Below are 18,391 nucleotides of genomic sequence, written 5' to 3' on the forward strand. Positions count from 1 at the left end.
TGATAAAAAAAAAAAAGGGGTAAAAAATGTATGATTATAATGTTTTTTTTTCTTTTTCATGATTACTGTAGCTGGGGAGTCTTGCATTACCGAATCTACATTTGCTGGAAGTCATTCGGCATACTTCGCATAAATATTATTATTGGCCAGTGCTGTAAATTCTAATTTACACAATACTTAGCTACAAAAATCTGAAGTAACAAAAAGTAGATGGACAAGTGATCACAAGCATTTGTCTGTGATTTTTTGGCTGATATCCCCACACTCATTGAGTTGGGTTTTTTTGGAATCTCCAACATAACGTTGAAGTCCATACTTTTGCTCCCATTATAAGTACCAAAATCGTGCAAAGCGTAAAATTTAACAACCACTTAAGCACTTAATAGTTAATTCTGCATCAACATTAAACTCGGAGTCTCGCAGCCAGAAGAACGTTGATAGAAAAGTACTCTGAGCTGGGTTGATTTGATGATGATGGACTGATCATCAAAACTACTAAGCCAAACATCTAATCTTCTACTCCATTAATTAGGAACATCTTTATTCTGTTTTTGGACCTAATTAATAGTGAGTGGAACGTAACGACCAATTGAGTGTTATTATGAGTCACCTGAACAGTCCTTATTTTCTTTGTAAATTAAGCCTTGGGTAATTCCATTATATCGCTACAAAAATCTAGTTATAGTAGACAAAAAGTTCATACATGCAAAGACGGCAAGGGTGGCTTGGATAATTCTGATAATTTCTAATCGTGGCTCTGATAGAGAAGAAATTTGTGATGAAAATAGAAGAAAAAGGCAAATCAAATATTGAAGTTGGTTGAGATTAATTGTGGAATGGACAAGTTAGTTGAAAATTGTGGCATTCCTGAAACTAGTGTGATTGTTGATATGAACGAATAAGAGCAAGTTCATAGTGAAGTTGAACTTTTTGGCAGTGGAAAGAATGATTTTATGATTTTGTGAGATTTTCTTAGTAATGTTGATGAATTAAACTATGGAGCATGCAATGAAGTATGGATGAACATGTTTGAGTTTCTTGACAGAAATGATGATGCCACGAGAAGTACAAGTTTCGTCAACTATCATGTATATACGAAATTGAAAATCAATTGCAAGTTAATATTTCACATCGTTTATGCAATGATAGAATTTTTTTATGGAAACGAAAGCTCGAGATGATAGTGGAGATATATAACTACAATGACAAGTTTGATTTAAGGGAAGTAATGAAAAAAATTAAACCAAACTTTTTTAATGTAGTAATTAATTACTAATATGTCTTCATGAAAGTTTCTAGTGGCATGTTATTGATCTGTTCTCATTTTGTGTTTTAAAGGTTATGGTTGGTTGTTCAAAATATTGTGCCAATTGGTAAGTGCAGCTTCCTTATAGCTAGTATAGGCAATGTCTAGTTCTATTAGTAATTGGCTTTGTATATTTTCTTTCATGTGTGATTTGAGCCCTCCTAGTACTCTCTAAATTACGTGTGCTAGTGTTTTATTGTTTTCTTGAAAAGGAAGTTGAGGAAAGTACAGTTTTGAAAAGTTAAATTGAGTTGAGTGATGAGATAGAGGAAAGCCTCTAAAAATTATTATTTGTGAGTTGTTATGAGTTAAAAGATTATGACTTGATATTGTTATTATTGAGTTTTGAATTGATAAAATAATTGAGTATTTTTATGTATCTATTCTCCTCCTGTTCCCACGTATTTTTATGTATTAAAATTGCTTCCGCTGTGTGCTTTTTTGTTTTTTTTCTTCGCCTACACTCTCATGCATACAATTACATACGCTCTAGCGGATCTCACGTGGCAGTAGAGAAAAATGTGTCATGGTACTGCACAACCTGATCTACTGGGCAACCTCACATTACAGAATTGCATTTAAGGTGAGAAAAATTGGGATCTTTCATCGAGACCCCATTATGGAATCAATGAATCAAGTTTCTTCACATCCTAGCGTGACCAAATGTACATTAGATAGCAGAGGGTCCCAAAAACTGGTCTGTGACATCATCACATTGCTGAGGTCTGATCATTCCTTCTTTCCATATTTCTTGCTGGTGGCATTTGAAGGCGGTAGCATCTTGAGGGCATTCTTGTTGCTTTCATCCTATCCTCTTTTGTGGGTTCTGAGCTTCGACCTCAAGCTAAGAGTTATGATCTTCATCACGTTTTGTGGACTGAGGCTGAGAGACATGGCTGTCGTTGCTAGGGCTGTTTTGCCAAAGTTTTACCTCGAAAATATCAATCTTCTTGTTTACGAGGTGTTTGCTTCAGCAGGATCAAGGCTGGTTTTCACGAGTGTCCCTAGGGTTATGGTTGAAGGCTTTCTCAAGGAGTACCTGAGTGTTGAAACTGTTAAAGGAACTGAATTGCACGCCATTGGCCCTTTTTTCACTGGTTTGGTATCAAGCTCGGGATTGCTTGTGAAGGCTAGAGCGCTCAAGGAATCTTGTGGAGAAAACTTGCCGGACATTGGCGTAGGAAGTTTAGATCATCATGACCACCAGTTTGTCTCTCTGTGCAAGGTATCCCTCTTGATAAATACCGGATTGAAACATTAATTTCTTTCATTAAGCACCCCAACCACAAGCTTTTTCCCCCCCTCATGGAACGTTCTAATATATATTGGTGTTGCGATACAATCGAATACAGTATAGTGATTGAGAATTAAGATACATAATAAATGCTTGACCACAAAAGATAAAAGGAGTTTTTTTTTTTCAATACAATTTATTTCACAAATTGTTTGTCATGATATTGATGTATTTTCACCATCTAAAGTCACAGGTATTCATAATATTGACAGCTCAATCTATAAACTCAAAGTGAACTCCCAAATCCACTCAAGTTGCTTAAAAGTCAGAGCTATAAATTGGTAGTTGTCAAACACAGAGATTTTTTATCTCAATTAGTTGGTCCACAAAATGCCCTCTTTTGCACGATGTTTGCACGAGTTATTATGTCTAAGATTCTATAAACCTGTGACAAATAAAAAGTAACAACCTCTTTCGGTTTTCCTTTTTGGGTATTGTTTGCTCGAATTATCATTTTTTTCCTGAATGTAGATGATCTTCATGATTGCAGGAAGCCTATGTGGTACACAAGGATGACAGGAGAGCTTGTGAAAGCACAATAATGCCTAGGGAGAGATATCCAAGGCCACTAATATTTCATGATGGCAGGCTAGCTTTCTTTCCAACTCCTCTTGCAACTCTCACCATGTTCATTTGGCTTGCTTTCGGCATAATACTGGTAATCTTCAGATTTTCAGTTGCTCTACTCTTGCCTTGCAAGATGGCCAAGTTCTTGATCTTAGCAACTGGTGGAAAACTAAAGTTGAGATTGTCTGAGGTATTGGGTTCAGAAAGTGAGAAAAAAGTGCTCTATGTGTGTAACCACAGGACCCTCATGGACCCTGTAGTTCTTTTTGGAGCACTGGAAAAGCCTTTGACTGCTGTGACTTACAGCCTAAGTAAATTCTCTGAGATGGTGTCACCAATAAGAACTGTAAGGTTGACAAGGGATAGAAACCAAGATGCTAAAACCATTCAGAAATTATTGAGTGGAGGTGATTTAGTCATATGCCCTGAAGGAACCACCTGCAGAGAACCCTATCTTCTGAGATTCAGTTCTTTGTTCGCGGAATTAACGGATGAGATTGTTCCTGTTGCCATGGATACATATACATCCATGTTTTATGGGACGACGGTGAGTGGATATAAGTGGTTAGATTCAATCTTCTTGGGCATGAACCCTAACCCTTGTTACAGCATTTATGTACTAGAAAAGTACGTTGCCCAAGGAATTCACTTTTTCTGTTGGGAAATCAAGCCATGAGGTGGCTAATTATATACAGAGAAGATTGGGTGATGCATTGGGTTTTCAGTGCACTAATCTGACAAGGAGGGACAAGTACATGATGCTTGCTGGAAATGAAGGGCTTGTCCAAGATTATAGGAAGAAAGCCTCAGAGCATAGTCAAAATTCTTGACATAGCATACATTATTGTTAATATACTATAGTTTGGTTTCAATTCATTTACAACAATGAATTACAATGTAAAATTGTAACCAAGATTTATTTAATATTTTACTAAATCTGGTTGTTGAGTTTGTTTGGGTACAGGATCATTTGGAAAAATATTTTTAGAACAATATTGTAGTATTTTTTTTAAAGATTAATTTTCTATACACTGATAGTGTATACATTTTCATCATTAGATACATGACACGTAATCCAAATTTGAATTTAAAACTCAAATTTTGTATATGTGTCGTATATTCAACTGTGATAGTATATATCCGGTTGGTATATATAAGATTTACTCTTTTTTAATGTGATGTATGTAATTAAGAAAGAATAGTCAAGAAGATTAAAATAAAAAAGCGATTGAAAAACGAGTTTATGACATAATCAACAAAATTGTTCCAACTAAGCACTTGAAACGCATTTCCAATGCCTAAAAGAAAAATACAAAAAAAAGGAAAAGGGTTCATTTCCAAATGATGAAAGCCCATTAGCTTATATCAGTCCAGTCTATTAGGGGAATATGTTGCCCATTGGAAGGTTGGAAGTTGAGATAGGCCCACAGCACTGCAGTCCAATTGTAAAGAATTCAGATTAAATCGCCCGTGGGAAAGCCCAAAGACTGATTTGTATTGTAATTAAGGTCTTGTTTGGCAAGCAAGTTTTTGGCTAAGTTGTCTGCTACAAATTTTTTAATAACTTTAACTACAATAACTTCAAAAAACTTTTTCAAGTTTTTAAACTATACACTTCAAAATATCCAAAACTTTACATACTTAAAAAAAAAATTTTTACAACTTCTACAGTAAGATACAGTAAAATTTTAGATAACATCCAAAAAAACCCACTTAGCAAACAGGGCCTAAGATTGCAGATAACACTTTTTTTTTTTTTTTGGGTCAAATTTTTACATGTTTCTTCAGGTGGCAAATTCTGGGGCTGTCCATTGCCAACTTAAGGAGGACGCTAAAGATGAAACAACCACATTTTTTCAAGCAAAATTTACCAAATAAAGAGGCAAAATGTCGTGAATAATTTCGATATTTTTTTTACGAGAATGCCAATTCATAACTTTAAAGCACGTTCTCTCTAATTCTTGAAACTGGATTTTGACCTCTTTTTAATCTAAGGGAGAGTTTATGCTGTCTACCAAAAAAAATGAAAAAGAAAAGTAAGAAGAATTTTAATACACTTCATTTAGGACAGGCTATTATAATGTCATATAAATTTGTAAAAAGGCCCATGTAGGACTGTAAAGTAAACGAAACGTTAGCTCGACTCGAAAATTTGAGTTTGTGCACTCAAAATATGAGTTCTAAGCGTCTAGCTCGATTAGATTCAATATTTCATTAGTTCAAGCTTGATTTGAAAACTCAACTTTTTTAAAAAAAAATTTAATTTCCAATACTATTTTATTCACTAAACTATTTAGTTTTTTTTTAATAATTTCTAGAAGGAGAGGGAACAGGAGAGTTAAAATTTAGGACCTTTAATTCTCATGATCTCAACCGTGCTCTAGTTCCAGGATCTCAACCTTAATTACAAGTATTTAGTTTTTTTTTTTTTTAATTTATGCAACACAAAAGCGGGGAGAGAGGGCAATAGGATTTAAATCCAGGACCTCTCATTCATGAGATCCCAACCCTAGCTATTAGACCAAAGCCTCATCGGCAAAGTATTTAGTTATTAATGTTACAAAATATTACTTATATATATATATATGCTTATATAAAAAAAATATCATTTAAAAAATAAAAAGTATTTGAACCTTAACGAGCCAAATACCTTGTTTGATAGAAAAGATCATTTCATTCAATAAATCTCCATTAAAGGTAGAAAATACATCAAACAAATGTGACATAGGTAAATGTAGATCTGAAATTAATAAATATAACATAGTTACTGTATGTCTTCCATTTGGATGAATCATTGTAGCCTAATACATCTAGGCATGTATTCTGACAGTTAGATCTGATTAAAATTGGTTTAAATTCAAAGAGAAATTTAGATTTGACAATAATAGAAAAATTGCTCGTTTGAGAAACTAGATTCTAAATTTATCAAATCTTAAATCTTACAAACAAGATAAAAACTAAAAAGACTCTTACAAGAAAAAATTTAGGAGAGTCTCGTTAGAACAATTTAGAAGAGAAGAAACTCTCACTATGAGATCGCAAGAGAGAAGAATTTTTCATTAGAAAACTCTAAGAGAAAATTTATTCAAACAAAAGAAATTAAAAATTGGAGAGAGTGCGCTCTCTTATGGAAAAAAGACCGAATTTGATCTCTATCTCATGAAAGGAGATGACGGAGATTTTGACTCGACAAGTTCTAGAAAGACGGAGGAGAAAAGAGTTCTAGAAGATACTTTGCAATGCTGATGTGTGCGGAGACCAATACTTGACTATAATGAACAAAATACTTAATACATTCGAAATCGATTCGATAATTAACCGGATCTCTATTCTTGTTTTTTTTTCAACAATCGGAATTAATGGAACAAACACAACAAAGTTAGATTAACACTTAGAGGTAATCGAAATCCTGGTGCAAAATACAATCTAAGGTGGAACCCACAAACCAACAATATCCAACCAATTGGTAACTGGAAGTGCGGCGACCTTAAACCTAGGATCTCTATTCTTGTTGGAGCTGTTCAAAATGTCAAACTCAAATCGAACTTTTAACAAATTATTTGTTAAGCAATCGATTTGTAATAATTCGTTTATAACCCTGGCCTCAAGTAATCTCAAAAGCTGGTAAAAAAGAATCTTATAGAAAGGTGTAAAGAAGGACAATGTCCATGTGGTCTCAAATATGCAGTTTTGCTTACTCATGTTGGCTCTACGACTTGGTCTTCTAACAAACGAGACATTAATTATTCTGTACACCTTTAATAGACATTCATTTCCTGATGCGTGCTTGTCTAATAAAGCAATTTCGAAAAAGCCAAACCATTGCCTGAGCACATTTTAATCTCTTCCTCAATTTTGTCAATTCATTTATCAGAGGAGGATGGGCACTGGAAGTACAAGAAGAAAGTTATTGGGACCTCTATGCAGAAGGGTTACTTGTCTGATTGGACGCATAATTGTCTTAGCTGTTAATCACCAGATGGCTCAATCAGATTGTAGAAAATTCTGATAAGCATAACTGGGCTCTTTTACTCTGTAATTGTTTGCTCATTCCATCCTTAAATGACCGGCAAAATATAGTAGAAAAATGGGGATTGCTGACAAAAATGACTGGAAGCACGAAATGCCAATTGCCCCAACGCCTTGCGCCTTCTAAAAAACACTTTTCAAGATAATTAATTCACAGCCTTCTTAGAAGTAAAAACTAACTATTCCCAAAAGAAAGTTTCTTTCATTTTCTTGCTATGCATGCTTACACTAGCTAGATGGTTTTCAGAGGAAAAGGTGCCTGAAATTCAGGTTCTAATTTTGACCTTTTACGACTAGTATATAGTATTGCAGAAGATAGAACCCATTGGAAAGGCTATACCAGAAAGCTCCATAATCATCATCATAATCTAGTGATATCTACTTTTTGGTTTGGACTTTGTCACGACTGCTGTCTTGTACGCAATCACCATAGATAATCAACATAAAATTAATTAAAGATTATGTTAATTTTCTGACATGATACTCAAATGGGTAATTTTACTATGGCATCACACAAGATGGACAACCAAACTACCGAAACAGTGAATATAATCAAGCTGAACGATTCCAGAATTGGAATGTTGGACCGCAAATGGAAAACGGGTTTGGCATGCAACGACTATTCAAACATTGTGGCGTGGGAATCTGATAAAGAGCCTATGAAGATATCTTCATCGAATGATTGAAGTTTCACCAACCCATGAACAAGAATTGCATGATTTCAACTGCCAGTTGGGCAAACCCCAAAAAAAAAAAAAAGAACCAAGAAATTCAATTCGGATGATGGAAGACCAAGGTTTGATGTAGCAGGATTATCATTTATGGTTGAAGATAATGTTATTAACAAACAAGAAATGTTTGTAACCGAGGTTAATTGGGTCGTCACATGTGCTGTTGTTGGGATTAACTGCTGTCTTTATTGTAATTGACTGTTCCATCATCGAGATTCAGGTTGCAGATAGATAGATCCATTCAATGCATGTCCAGGGTTTGGTCGAAAAAGACATAAACGGTGATTTAGCATTCTTATACAAAAGCTAGTCAACCACGATATGGTTGTACAGTAATGATTTAACGTAGTCTTTTACTTGCTAATATTGGATTTGGAACCTTAATTAACACGCCAAGAAAGCGTCAATAATTTTTGCAGAGTTCACGGTGAAATGCGAGTCATATCGAACCACACAAACACGCTAATTAACCTGGAACAATTAGGACTATGCCAATCACGTTCTCCTCTTAGGACTAGTTAAAATCTTAATTACCATTGACAAAATTTGACCTATCAATGTTAATTTTTTGAGACGTTCAATAGGCAATTCTTTTGGCATTTGACTTTTGGGGTGTGCATTCATTTATTACATCAACAAGTGCCAGATGGTTGTAGATCATCTAACTTAAAAGATTGGAATTGAACCCTCTCGTGGATTCCAAAGAAGTCGATTGTCTTTGCTAGGAGAAAATGTGCTTATCTCAAGAGATCGAATTGATGAATACATTGAATAGTAGTTGGACCCCAACGTGTATCCATCCATCCTCAAACACGCTCACACATTCCAACAAATTCAGTATTCATACTCGTAAACAATTACAGCACATATACATCACAGAAGTACGTAACAGACTCTGTCAATTTTTTCAAACACCACCAAAATATTGTGTCAATTTCTCGAACACCACCCAAAAATTGTGTCAATTTTCAAACAAAAAACCGCAATTTTGAAGGCGGTCACCAACAATCTAACCTAACCATGTTCTTGTGCCGAAAGAGATAACCTAACTGTATATGGTCAATCTTTTCATACTATTACTACCTTAATATAAGGGGAATTTTTCTTTCTTTTTTTCCTTTCTTAGAAGAAATGAACCTCATGCTGAGGGCACTAATTAGGAATTGGAAAAAAAAAAATTTTTTTTACTTGCTAGAAAGAGCAAAACCTTTGGGCGGCAATTAATGCTAACGGTGTGGGTAACCAAATGCATGGTCAACTTCCTTCTGCACGCTTTTATTACAGCTATAAATTCCTCAACATCCATTGCTCCTTCTCATCACTTCTCTCTCATTAGATTCATTCTTGTAGAAATTTTCTTTGTCAACCATCCTACTAGTGTAGTAAATCATCATATCATAGTCGTCATTTTCAATTTGGCGGTGAATATACTAAAAAGAGTATGGTATTCCCAATGGTACTGCTCAAATTAGCAGACTGGCTAGTGTACAAAATTCTAGCCAACTCATATTACAGAGCTGCAACTAAGGTAAGAAATCATGGGTTTTTCCAGAGAAATCCATCCTTCAGATCATCAGCATCACAACTTCCTCTATACCCTAGCGTGACCAAATGTACTCTCGACAATAGAGGGTCTCAAACTTTGGTTTGTGATATCCATGGTTGCTTACTGAGATCAAAGTCTTTCTTTCCTTTTTTCATGTTAGTTGCTTTTGAAGGTGGTAGCATTTTCAGAGCCTTTTTCTTGCTTTTGTCATGTCCTTTTTTGTGGGTTTTGGACTTCGAACTCAAACTTAGAGTTATGATCTTTATCACATTTTGTGGGCTTAAGTTAAAGGATATGGATAATGTGACAAGGGCTGTTTTGCCTAAGTTCTACCTCGAGGATCTCAATCTTCATGTTTACGAGGTTTTAGCTTCAGCAGGCAATAGACTTATCTTTACCAGCTTGCCTAGAGTAATGGTTGAGGGTTTTCTTAAGGATTATCTGAGTGTTCAAACTGTTAAAGGGACCGAGTTGCACACGAGGGGACAGTACTATACTGGTCTGATATCTAGTTCTGGATTGTTTGTTAAGCATAAAGCTTTGAAGGAATTTTGCGGGGAAAAAATGCCGGATGTTGGCATTGGAACTCGAACGCTTCATGACCAGTTGTTTATCTCCCAATGCAAGGTAAGCTTCTGAACCCTTGGTTTTTAATAACCAACATGACCTAAGTTCGTTTGATCCACATATACGGGGCCGATGATATGGTTATTGATATTTCATTTGTCTTCTGGTACTTAGATTCTGTTTTTGTTTTTTCCCCTTTTTGGCCCACAAAAGATTTGTGTAGGTACAAGGACAGCAAAGATACTAAGACAATACTTTTCTGTTAGTCAACCTCAAAAATTTTTTGGTTCTAAGATTTTGAAAGCAATGTCTATTAGACTTTGAATGCTGAAAGTTGCAGAAGTACATAAGACAAGCAATGCCATAAATATTGCAATATCCATCGATCCAATCTTGATAAGCCCATATACTGGTTTTCTGATAAAACTAATGGACACTAAATACGAACATTTTACCAAATATAGTTTTTGTTTTTGTTTTCATTTTCGAATTAAAAAAGAATTTGTTGTGTAATGCATGTTCTTTCTAATGTTTAAATGATTCATCTTTGCGGCTTTTAGAAATTGTTGTGTGTTTTTTTTTAAACAGTTTATCTGACGCCTGATTATGCATACTTGTGATTTGTGTAGGAAGCTTATGTGGTCATCAAAGAAGATCCGAAGTCACGCACAAATTCAGTCATGCCAAGGGAGAAATATCCAAAGCCATTAGTATTCCACGATGGGAGACTAGCATTTCTACCAACCCCTCTAGCAACCCTCGCCATGTTCATGTGGCTTCCTCTTGGAATACTTCTAGCCATCTTCAGACTCTTTGTTGGCATATTCTTACCCTACAAACTAGCCATTTTGTTAGGTACATTGAGCGGTGTCCGCATCAGAGTCAAAGGCCATAATCCATCAGAAAACTCCCAAAATGCAAAAGGAGTCCTCTATGTTTGCACTCACAGAACACTTTTAGATCCTGTTTTTCTCAGCACATCTCTTGGGAAACCGTTGACTGCAGTGACATATAGTCTAAGCAAAATGTCTGAATTTCTGTCACCAATTAGAACTGTTCGACTAACAAGAAACAGGGAACAAGATGGTGAAGCCATGCAGAAATTATTATCTGAAGGAAACTTGGTAGTTTGTCCTGAAGGAACCACATGCAGAGAGCCATATCTCTTGAGATTTAGCTCCTTGTTTGCAGAATTGGCTGATGAAATTGTGCCTGTGGCCATGAATACAAATGTGACCATGTTTTATGGGACAACTGCAAGTGGTCTCAAGTGTTTGGACCCTATCTTCTTCTTGATGAACCCTATGCCTCGCTACAGCATTCATGTTCTTCCCAAGGTGCCTAAGGAGTTGACCGTGGCTGGTGGAAAATCTAGCCATGAGGTGGCCAATCACATTCAGAGACAATTGGCGGATGCCCTGGGATTTGAATGCACTACTTTAACAAGGAGGGACAAGTACCTGATGCTTGCTGGAAATGAAGGCGTGGTTCAAGATCGTAGAAAGAAATCATGTGGGACTAAAGTACAGAAACAAAATGTAGCTGAATTTACTACCCTTGAAGATTTACAACCTTAGTGGGATTGATTTTTTCTTTTTCTTTCTGTTGGTGAAGTTCTTATATATATCCATATTTGGTTGGTCTTGCTAGGCCTTATCTTTCGCTGTGAAATTTGATATATCTCTCACAGTTTTGTGATGAATGATACTCGGAAATATATGAGCTTTTATTGAGCATTTATCGCAAGGGTAAGTCATAAATGAGTGCATGGAACAATCTATTGACTATCTTTGACAAGTCACGATCGTGAACGTGTTAGGTATAGAATACAAAGTGTCTGATACCATGCAATCTTCTTTTTCTTTTCATTTTCTTTTTTTTTTTCTATGTTATTGTAGACCACCATGAAGTAGAAGTCTAGAAGAAGATGGTTTTGTGTAGCTAGATTTCCATGCCACCATATAGAAATAGCAAAAATATAAGGGAGCATATAGATATAGTTGTGAATTCGTAGTACATGGAGAAATTTGTGTACGTGCCTTTATAGCAAATTCTAGTTCCACCGACTAAGTAACTTGCAATTGTCATTTTACTAACACGAGAAAACATGCCAGAGCAACGTGGATCCACATTTTTATTTCTTCTGTTATAAGAAACTAATCATTTCGATCACAGCTGGGGTAGGTAAATATTGTTATCAGTAGTAAATAAATCATTTCTGCTTTTCTATTGTTGTTTCCTTTCCAAGGCCCACAATTTTGTCCTGAAAAATATGCCTTTATTTTTAAAGGGCAATCTCTACTTGTACTTTATTGCATTTAAGTGAATCATGTGCAAAACTGCAAATGCATGAACCCCTTTTTTTTTTTCTTTTTTTTTTTTCAAATCTTGAAATAAATTCAAGATGGATTACCAGTGTATAGGCTTGCTTATTGAGTCATGTACCTATATTCAAGCTACGAACATGTGATGAGATAAACGATTTAGGTAATTGTCAGGACAAGGAGTCACAGTACCTAAGAAGTCAATTTTGGTTAAGGGTGATTACTATTCGATTTACTTGTGAAACTATAATAACCATGAATTTTTTTTTAGCAAGGGGAGGAATTTTTTATCTGTTTGTTTTGAATATTGTATGTAGAACTGATGATTAGTAGGATGATTTAAGCAATTTAATTTCGGACTACGAGACGAGAGTATCTAAAACTTTAGAAAAAAAACTCTCATAAGGAAAAACTCATTAGAGACTGAAACTCTTACTAGAATAATTTAGAAGAAAAAAACTCTCACTAAGAGATCTTAAGAGAGAAGAATCTCTTGCTAAGAAACTTTAGGAAAGAATTTATTCAAATAAGAGAAACTAAAAAATAGAGAAAGTGCTCCCTCCCATGGGGAAAGATTGGATTGCATTTTTCATGATTTTTCATGAAAAAATTACTGTAGCGATTTGATGTATGTGAGGGAAAAAGGTAATAGGGAAATGTGATCACGGAAAACGACGTAATTTTCCGATGAAAAATCGTAATCCAAACTAGGCAAATTTTGTCTCTCTTCCATAAGAGAGATGATGAAGAAGATTTTAACCGGAAGAGTTCTAAAGAGAATGGAGAGAAAAGAATTTGGAAAAACACTAATTACGAATTAAAGATTCACTTTGTTCGGAAAAACAAATTTCAATTGCTGCGGTACGTATTTCAATTACTTTTCCATTTATCCAATAACTTTTTTTATTTTTCAACCACCTCTGTATCTTATCTTACTTAATACATTATATCGCAAAAAAAATTATAATAAATAAGTTTTTAGGGGAAAAAAAAAGATTTCCCAAGCAATCATGGAAAACTTTTACTGAAAAGTATATAAAAGCTTGAAACACAATTCGAAAATGAAGGAAACCAAATCAAACACAAAGTTGCAAAAGTTTGGCAATGTCATGTGCAGTTTGACTCGTGAGTGTTATTGTAAAGGAGACGAAATAGTTATTATTATTATTATTATGAAAATTTCATTTACTTAGCAATTACCATTGCCTGCATCGAGATGCGTGCGCACAATCATGGGGATTACGATATGGTGTGTCCTCATCTTCTGAACTTGTAATGAATGTTACTACTAGAATTCAAGTACACTGTCGTCTTCAAGTACACTGTCGTCGTCCCGAATTGAATTGAATTCAATTCTGGTTTTTTTTTTTTTTTTTTTTTTAATAAATGTTGTTGTCTGCAGAATTCAGAAAGTTTTTCTGATCAGATAGCTGTCAAATTGTTTAACTGCAGCTCTCCATAACTGTTGAATTTTGTTAAAGAAATCAGAATCACACGTTTCTAATTCATTCTTATTAACGATTATTTAGAAATTTTTTTCATATTATTCTGTTTATCACTTCTATTATGTGATGTATAAAAGATAAAATGTTAGTTGAAAAATTCAGAACGTTTTGATCTAATAACTAAAATTGAGATTTCAGGAGATTTTGGATTTTAATCCCCTATTTCCCTTCACGGTCATTTAAATCCTACCCCTCTTTTATTAAAAAAAATTTAAAAAAATGTTAATTGAAAGATGAAATTATGGTTGGCATATGTGTGCAGGTTTTTTTTTTTGGGTTGCTTCAAATAATCATTAGTCCAAACCCAAAGCTCACTGGGACTAGCATATCAATTGGGTTAGTTGGCTCCAACATCGGCCCATTGATTGGAACACTGGAAACTCTGGGCTTTTGAGATGTATGCCCCATCTAATTTGCTTCTAACTAATCAGATCTCCCAAACAAGAGCGGTCCATCGTAAGGACCGGATTGAGCGTAAGGATTTAGACAGTACCATTTTTTTTTGGGTGGGTAAACCATAGCTGGGTTGTTTCACCTCTACCGGGTAAGGTCGGAGGCATTTATAGATTACATCAACATGGTCGTGACATCGAAATTTAAATACACAATTTTTTGTGATCGTAACATCGAGAATGGAATTCAAAAACCCTTTTTGTTTTTTAATGATGAAATGGTCAATTCTTATTAATCGAGCTAACATTTGTTGACATAAATGTTTCCTCTAAATGGTTGAAAGCCCATCGAGCAAACTCAAAGCTAGATGGTCCCAAAAATTCTGTAAGGAACATTGACTAGCTTACTAGAGTCCTCTAATTCGACTATCAAAGTCTAATAACTGCAAAAGTGGATTTTGGGAGGACATAGGCTTCAAACTCTCATTAGCAAAGGGGACCAACTCATATCTCCACGGATAAGAATCATCTTATTCTAGTTGATAAATTAGTGTGTTACTACTAAGACTACTCCACGTTTATTTATTCACATTTTTGTATCTTTGTTTTTGAGGTAAGGCTTTAGTCTCCCTTGCTGATTTAATGAATAGAAATAGGATTAGCATCCCTCTCCCATGTACAGAATTTATATATAAAAAAAAAGGGTTGCTAAAGTCAACATCAATGGTCAAACGCATAAGTCAAATTTTCGCTTGTGAGCTGTCATCAAAACTGCTTGTATAAAATTAGAAGTTGGTCTTAACATAAAAAAGAATTAACAAAATCAACTTGAATGTTCTACGTAATATAAAACAGGGCAATTAATATAATCAAGAAATTAAAGCAAGATGCATGATAGATATGATCTACGTACACTTAACCTTTTTTTTTTTTTTTTTTGTTGATACGATAACTTTCTACACTATGGGGAAGGGGAGGGTCTGAAGAGATTTTAGGATAATCCGGAGGGAATTGAATCACCACCGGAGTAGACGGGTGCACTACGCACCCGACTGAATTTTTTAAGTAATGCCACATTTAATTATGACAAATTGGTGGGATCTACTTTGTGCTCCCTTCCTCGTCATTTGGCCCCGCATTGTTGATTATTCACATCTCCATCCGGCATTGTCTGTTTCCTGGCTTGAGTGATCAGTATCCCTTATGCATGAGAATTTCATCCAATAATTGTTTGATACACATGTGAAATAGAAATAATGTCTCAACTTCTTTTCTAGCAAGGGGGCATATACTTATATTATTTATTTGTACTATTTTTTTTTTTTTTTCTCAAACGATAACACTTTCATTAGCCAAATCAAAAGTTACAAACCAGGAGCATGTGCTCCTACATCTTTACTAGCTAAACTACATAGCCAGTCAGGAAATGATTCCTGCCACACCTTCTCATCTACCACTCGTAAGGCATATTTAGCCAAATGGTGAGCTACAGAGTTCACTCCCCTTCTGACAAAGGAGAAGGAACATTCAATGAAGTCCATTCTGAGCTTTAAAATATCAAACAGAATGACTCCCACACTTAGATATTCTGCACTCTTTACGTTAAGTTTGTCAATTATTGCTTTGCAATCCGACTGTAGCACAATCTTCCCCCAACCCTTCTGCTTTGCAATGATCAAGGCCTTCCTGATTGCCATAGCCTCTTCCACAGCCGGATCCCCAATTCTATTTTCACTCCCTGCCCAGGCCCCCACCAAGGCACCATCATCGTTCCTTGCCACTATCCCCCATCCAACTTTCCTCTCTTGCATGTGCAAACTAGCATCAGTATTCATACAAATAAAACCTTTGGGAGGAGGAGTCCATTTGCCACCTACCATAGCTGCACCATCCCCAGTTCCTCTGCTCATATTATTTGTACTATTCCATCACCTAAAATATTATTTCTAGTACTTCTCACTAGAGGAAAAGTAAAATCGAATTTGCAAAAAAAAAAAAGAGAATGAAAACTAACTAATTTTCTATGTTAGTGCCTTTTTATTGAAAACAACTTTTTTCTTAAAATAACAATTAGAAGAATTTAACCAGTAAATTAAATGTGGGATAGGTACTTCGGTGAAGAATTATGATGAACTTTACGTAGGTGTTGGGCAGACATGCCTAATGCATCATCCACCGTTCGATCATGCCATCCATTTCCTAGAGCTTGATTCAACCGTCCGATGAAACCCGGTTTTTCCAACTCACAGTAATTCAAGAATTGTGCCACGGCCTTAGGATTCTTGCTCTTCCAGCAATTGCTGTCTTTCTCCATTGATTCCAAATCCAAGCTCCCAAAACCTAATAGCCCACCGGAAGAAACAGCTATATTGCTTAGGTACTCAACAATGCCGTTGATAAGAGTTGACGGGGCATTGCCTTGACCATCCCATAGCCATATACGTGCCATGCCTTGTTGTACTGCTAAAAACATGGCATGGCTAAAATTTATCTCCTCCAAGACTGAAGGACTAATATGAAGAACAAACTGATGGCCGCGATCATGTTCTTGGCCGGAGTCAACAACGATGGAGCTCGATAAATTCCGGCTGGAGAGTCGGAGGACGACATGGTTGACTTTCTTCTTAGGGAAACTACCATTAGGGTAAAGAAAATCTTCAACAAACTTGCTTGTGGTGAGAAGTAAACGTGAAGCTTCATCATTTGACGCATAAAAAAGATCGAAACGCTTTCCCGGGGATGTTTCGCGAGCTTCGTTGATAATGGATATTGAAAATCCCTTGGAGGCTTCATGGTTTGCCCATATGGAGACTATTCCAACGGAGATGATGAAAACTAGCCTGGAAATGATCCCTGATGAACTTGACAAGTAAACTTTGGCCGAGTTACTAGTGAATTGAATCGGTAAGCAGATGTCTTCGGTTGCGGCGTTAGTGGGGGTGGCGGTGGAGGGTAGGAGGGATTGGAGGAGATGTTGATTCTCTACCTCCATGGAAACTGGAAAGAATTATTAAGAATGGAATGTCGAGTTGTACAAGGTGTTGAATTTGAAGTGAAGAAGACTCGTTATAAGCAATGTTTTGAAATTTAGACGGTTGATTGAATCGGTAAAGTGTTCGGATCGAGATTCATCAGTCGGACCGGTTTAACTCTGGTTCAATAAATTTTTTTAAAAATAATTTATATAAATATATATGCACAAAATAAGACATGCATTGGACTAATTTAAGACTTTTTGAGATGAAAAGTTTAATATTTTCAAAGAACTTGGATTTTCACAAATAAAATTTTAAAATTATAAGTTGAAACAAATAAATTTCATTTCAATCTTACTTAAATTTACTAAAAAAATAATCTTATATCCAATCCAAAAATACCACAATATTCCAAAATTATACAAAATTCACGTCTATGAGAATTAGACATTGTGAGTTTAAATTTTAATTCACATTTTTTATATTTAAAGATTGCAACTTAAAAAAAAAAAGAAGATTGGAGTTTGGAGGAAGTCAAGAAAATAGAAAATAGAGATACAAACTTGATAAGAGGCAAAAAATGAAAAGAAAGTGAGTGGATGTGATATTCAATAATCAGTCTTTAATGTTAAGGAAAACTTATCTTTTAAATTTTTTTCAATTTAATAGACAAGAACAAAAAAATAACCGGTTCAACTGTTCAATCCGATCTACAAAATTCGAATAGTTTAATCTGATTTTTAAGTCTAGTTAACCCAAAATATGAATAGGACCGGAGCTACGACCAATTTGCGGTCCGACCGATTTTCAAAACATTGGTTATAAGAAGCATAGTGAATGGCCTGACTGGATAGAGGGGTCCTTTACCTCTCCCAGTACCCCATTGTTTAATCTCTCTGTCGTGTCGACAATAAAGTCGATCTGCAGTATGAATTTTGCACGCCATTGTAGAGTATAACCGTAAACAAATGTTCCACCCCAAACATCTTTCTTTTTTTTTTTTTTTTTTTTTTGAATTCTGTACCAACGAACAAGGATCATTTTGCTATAATAGAGATTCATGATATGCTAAGAGCCTTATTCTTCTTTCTTTCTTTGTTTTTTTTTTCTTCTCCCTTCATGTCAATTCTGCCCTAGAAAATGATAGAGGAAGTC

The 18,391-nt window shown here is 35.3% G+C and overlaps 3 protein-coding genes and 1 pseudogene across 3 annotated transcripts; 2 read left to right on the forward strand and 2 right to left on the reverse strand.

The window, feature by feature from the left end:
- Positions 1–1,832: 1,832 nt before the first annotated feature.
- Positions 1,833–4,130, forward strand: LOC113689759 (glycerol-3-phosphate acyltransferase 1-like; annotated as a pseudogene).
- A 5,107-nt stretch (positions 4,131–9,237) lies between these two features.
- On the forward strand, positions 9,238–11,786 carry LOC140006668 (glycerol-3-phosphate acyltransferase 1-like). Its single transcript, XM_072048977.1, has 2 exons — positions 9,238–10,100; positions 10,670–11,786. The coding sequence occupies exons 1-2, from the start codon at positions 9,369–9,371 to the stop codon at positions 11,615–11,617; spliced, it is 1,680 nt and encodes a 559-aa protein (XP_071905078.1). The 5' UTR covers positions 9,238–9,368; the 3' UTR covers positions 11,618–11,786.
- Positions 11,787–15,625: 3,839 nt separating this feature from the next.
- On the reverse strand, positions 15,626–16,171 carry LOC140007090 (uncharacterized). Its single transcript, XM_072049801.1, has one exon. It carries the CDS (start codon positions 16,169–16,171, stop codon positions 15,626–15,628), a length of 546 nt encoding a protein of 181 aa, XP_071905902.1.
- A 130-nt stretch (positions 16,172–16,301) lies between these two features.
- Positions 16,302–17,277, reverse strand: LOC113688913 (uncharacterized). Its single transcript, XM_027206738.2, has one exon. The coding sequence runs from the start codon at positions 17,251–17,253 to the stop codon at positions 16,354–16,356; it is 900 nt and encodes a 299-aa protein (XP_027062539.2). The 5' UTR covers positions 17,254–17,277; the 3' UTR covers positions 16,302–16,353.
- Positions 17,278–18,391: the final 1,114 nt, after the last annotated feature.

Source organism: Coffea arabica, chromosome 5e, assembly GCF_036785885.1.
Source record: "Coffea arabica cultivar ET-39 chromosome 5e, Coffea Arabica ET-39 HiFi, whole genome shotgun sequence".
Classification (NCBI taxonomy): Eukaryota; Viridiplantae; Streptophyta; class Magnoliopsida; order Gentianales; family Rubiaceae; genus Coffea; species Coffea arabica.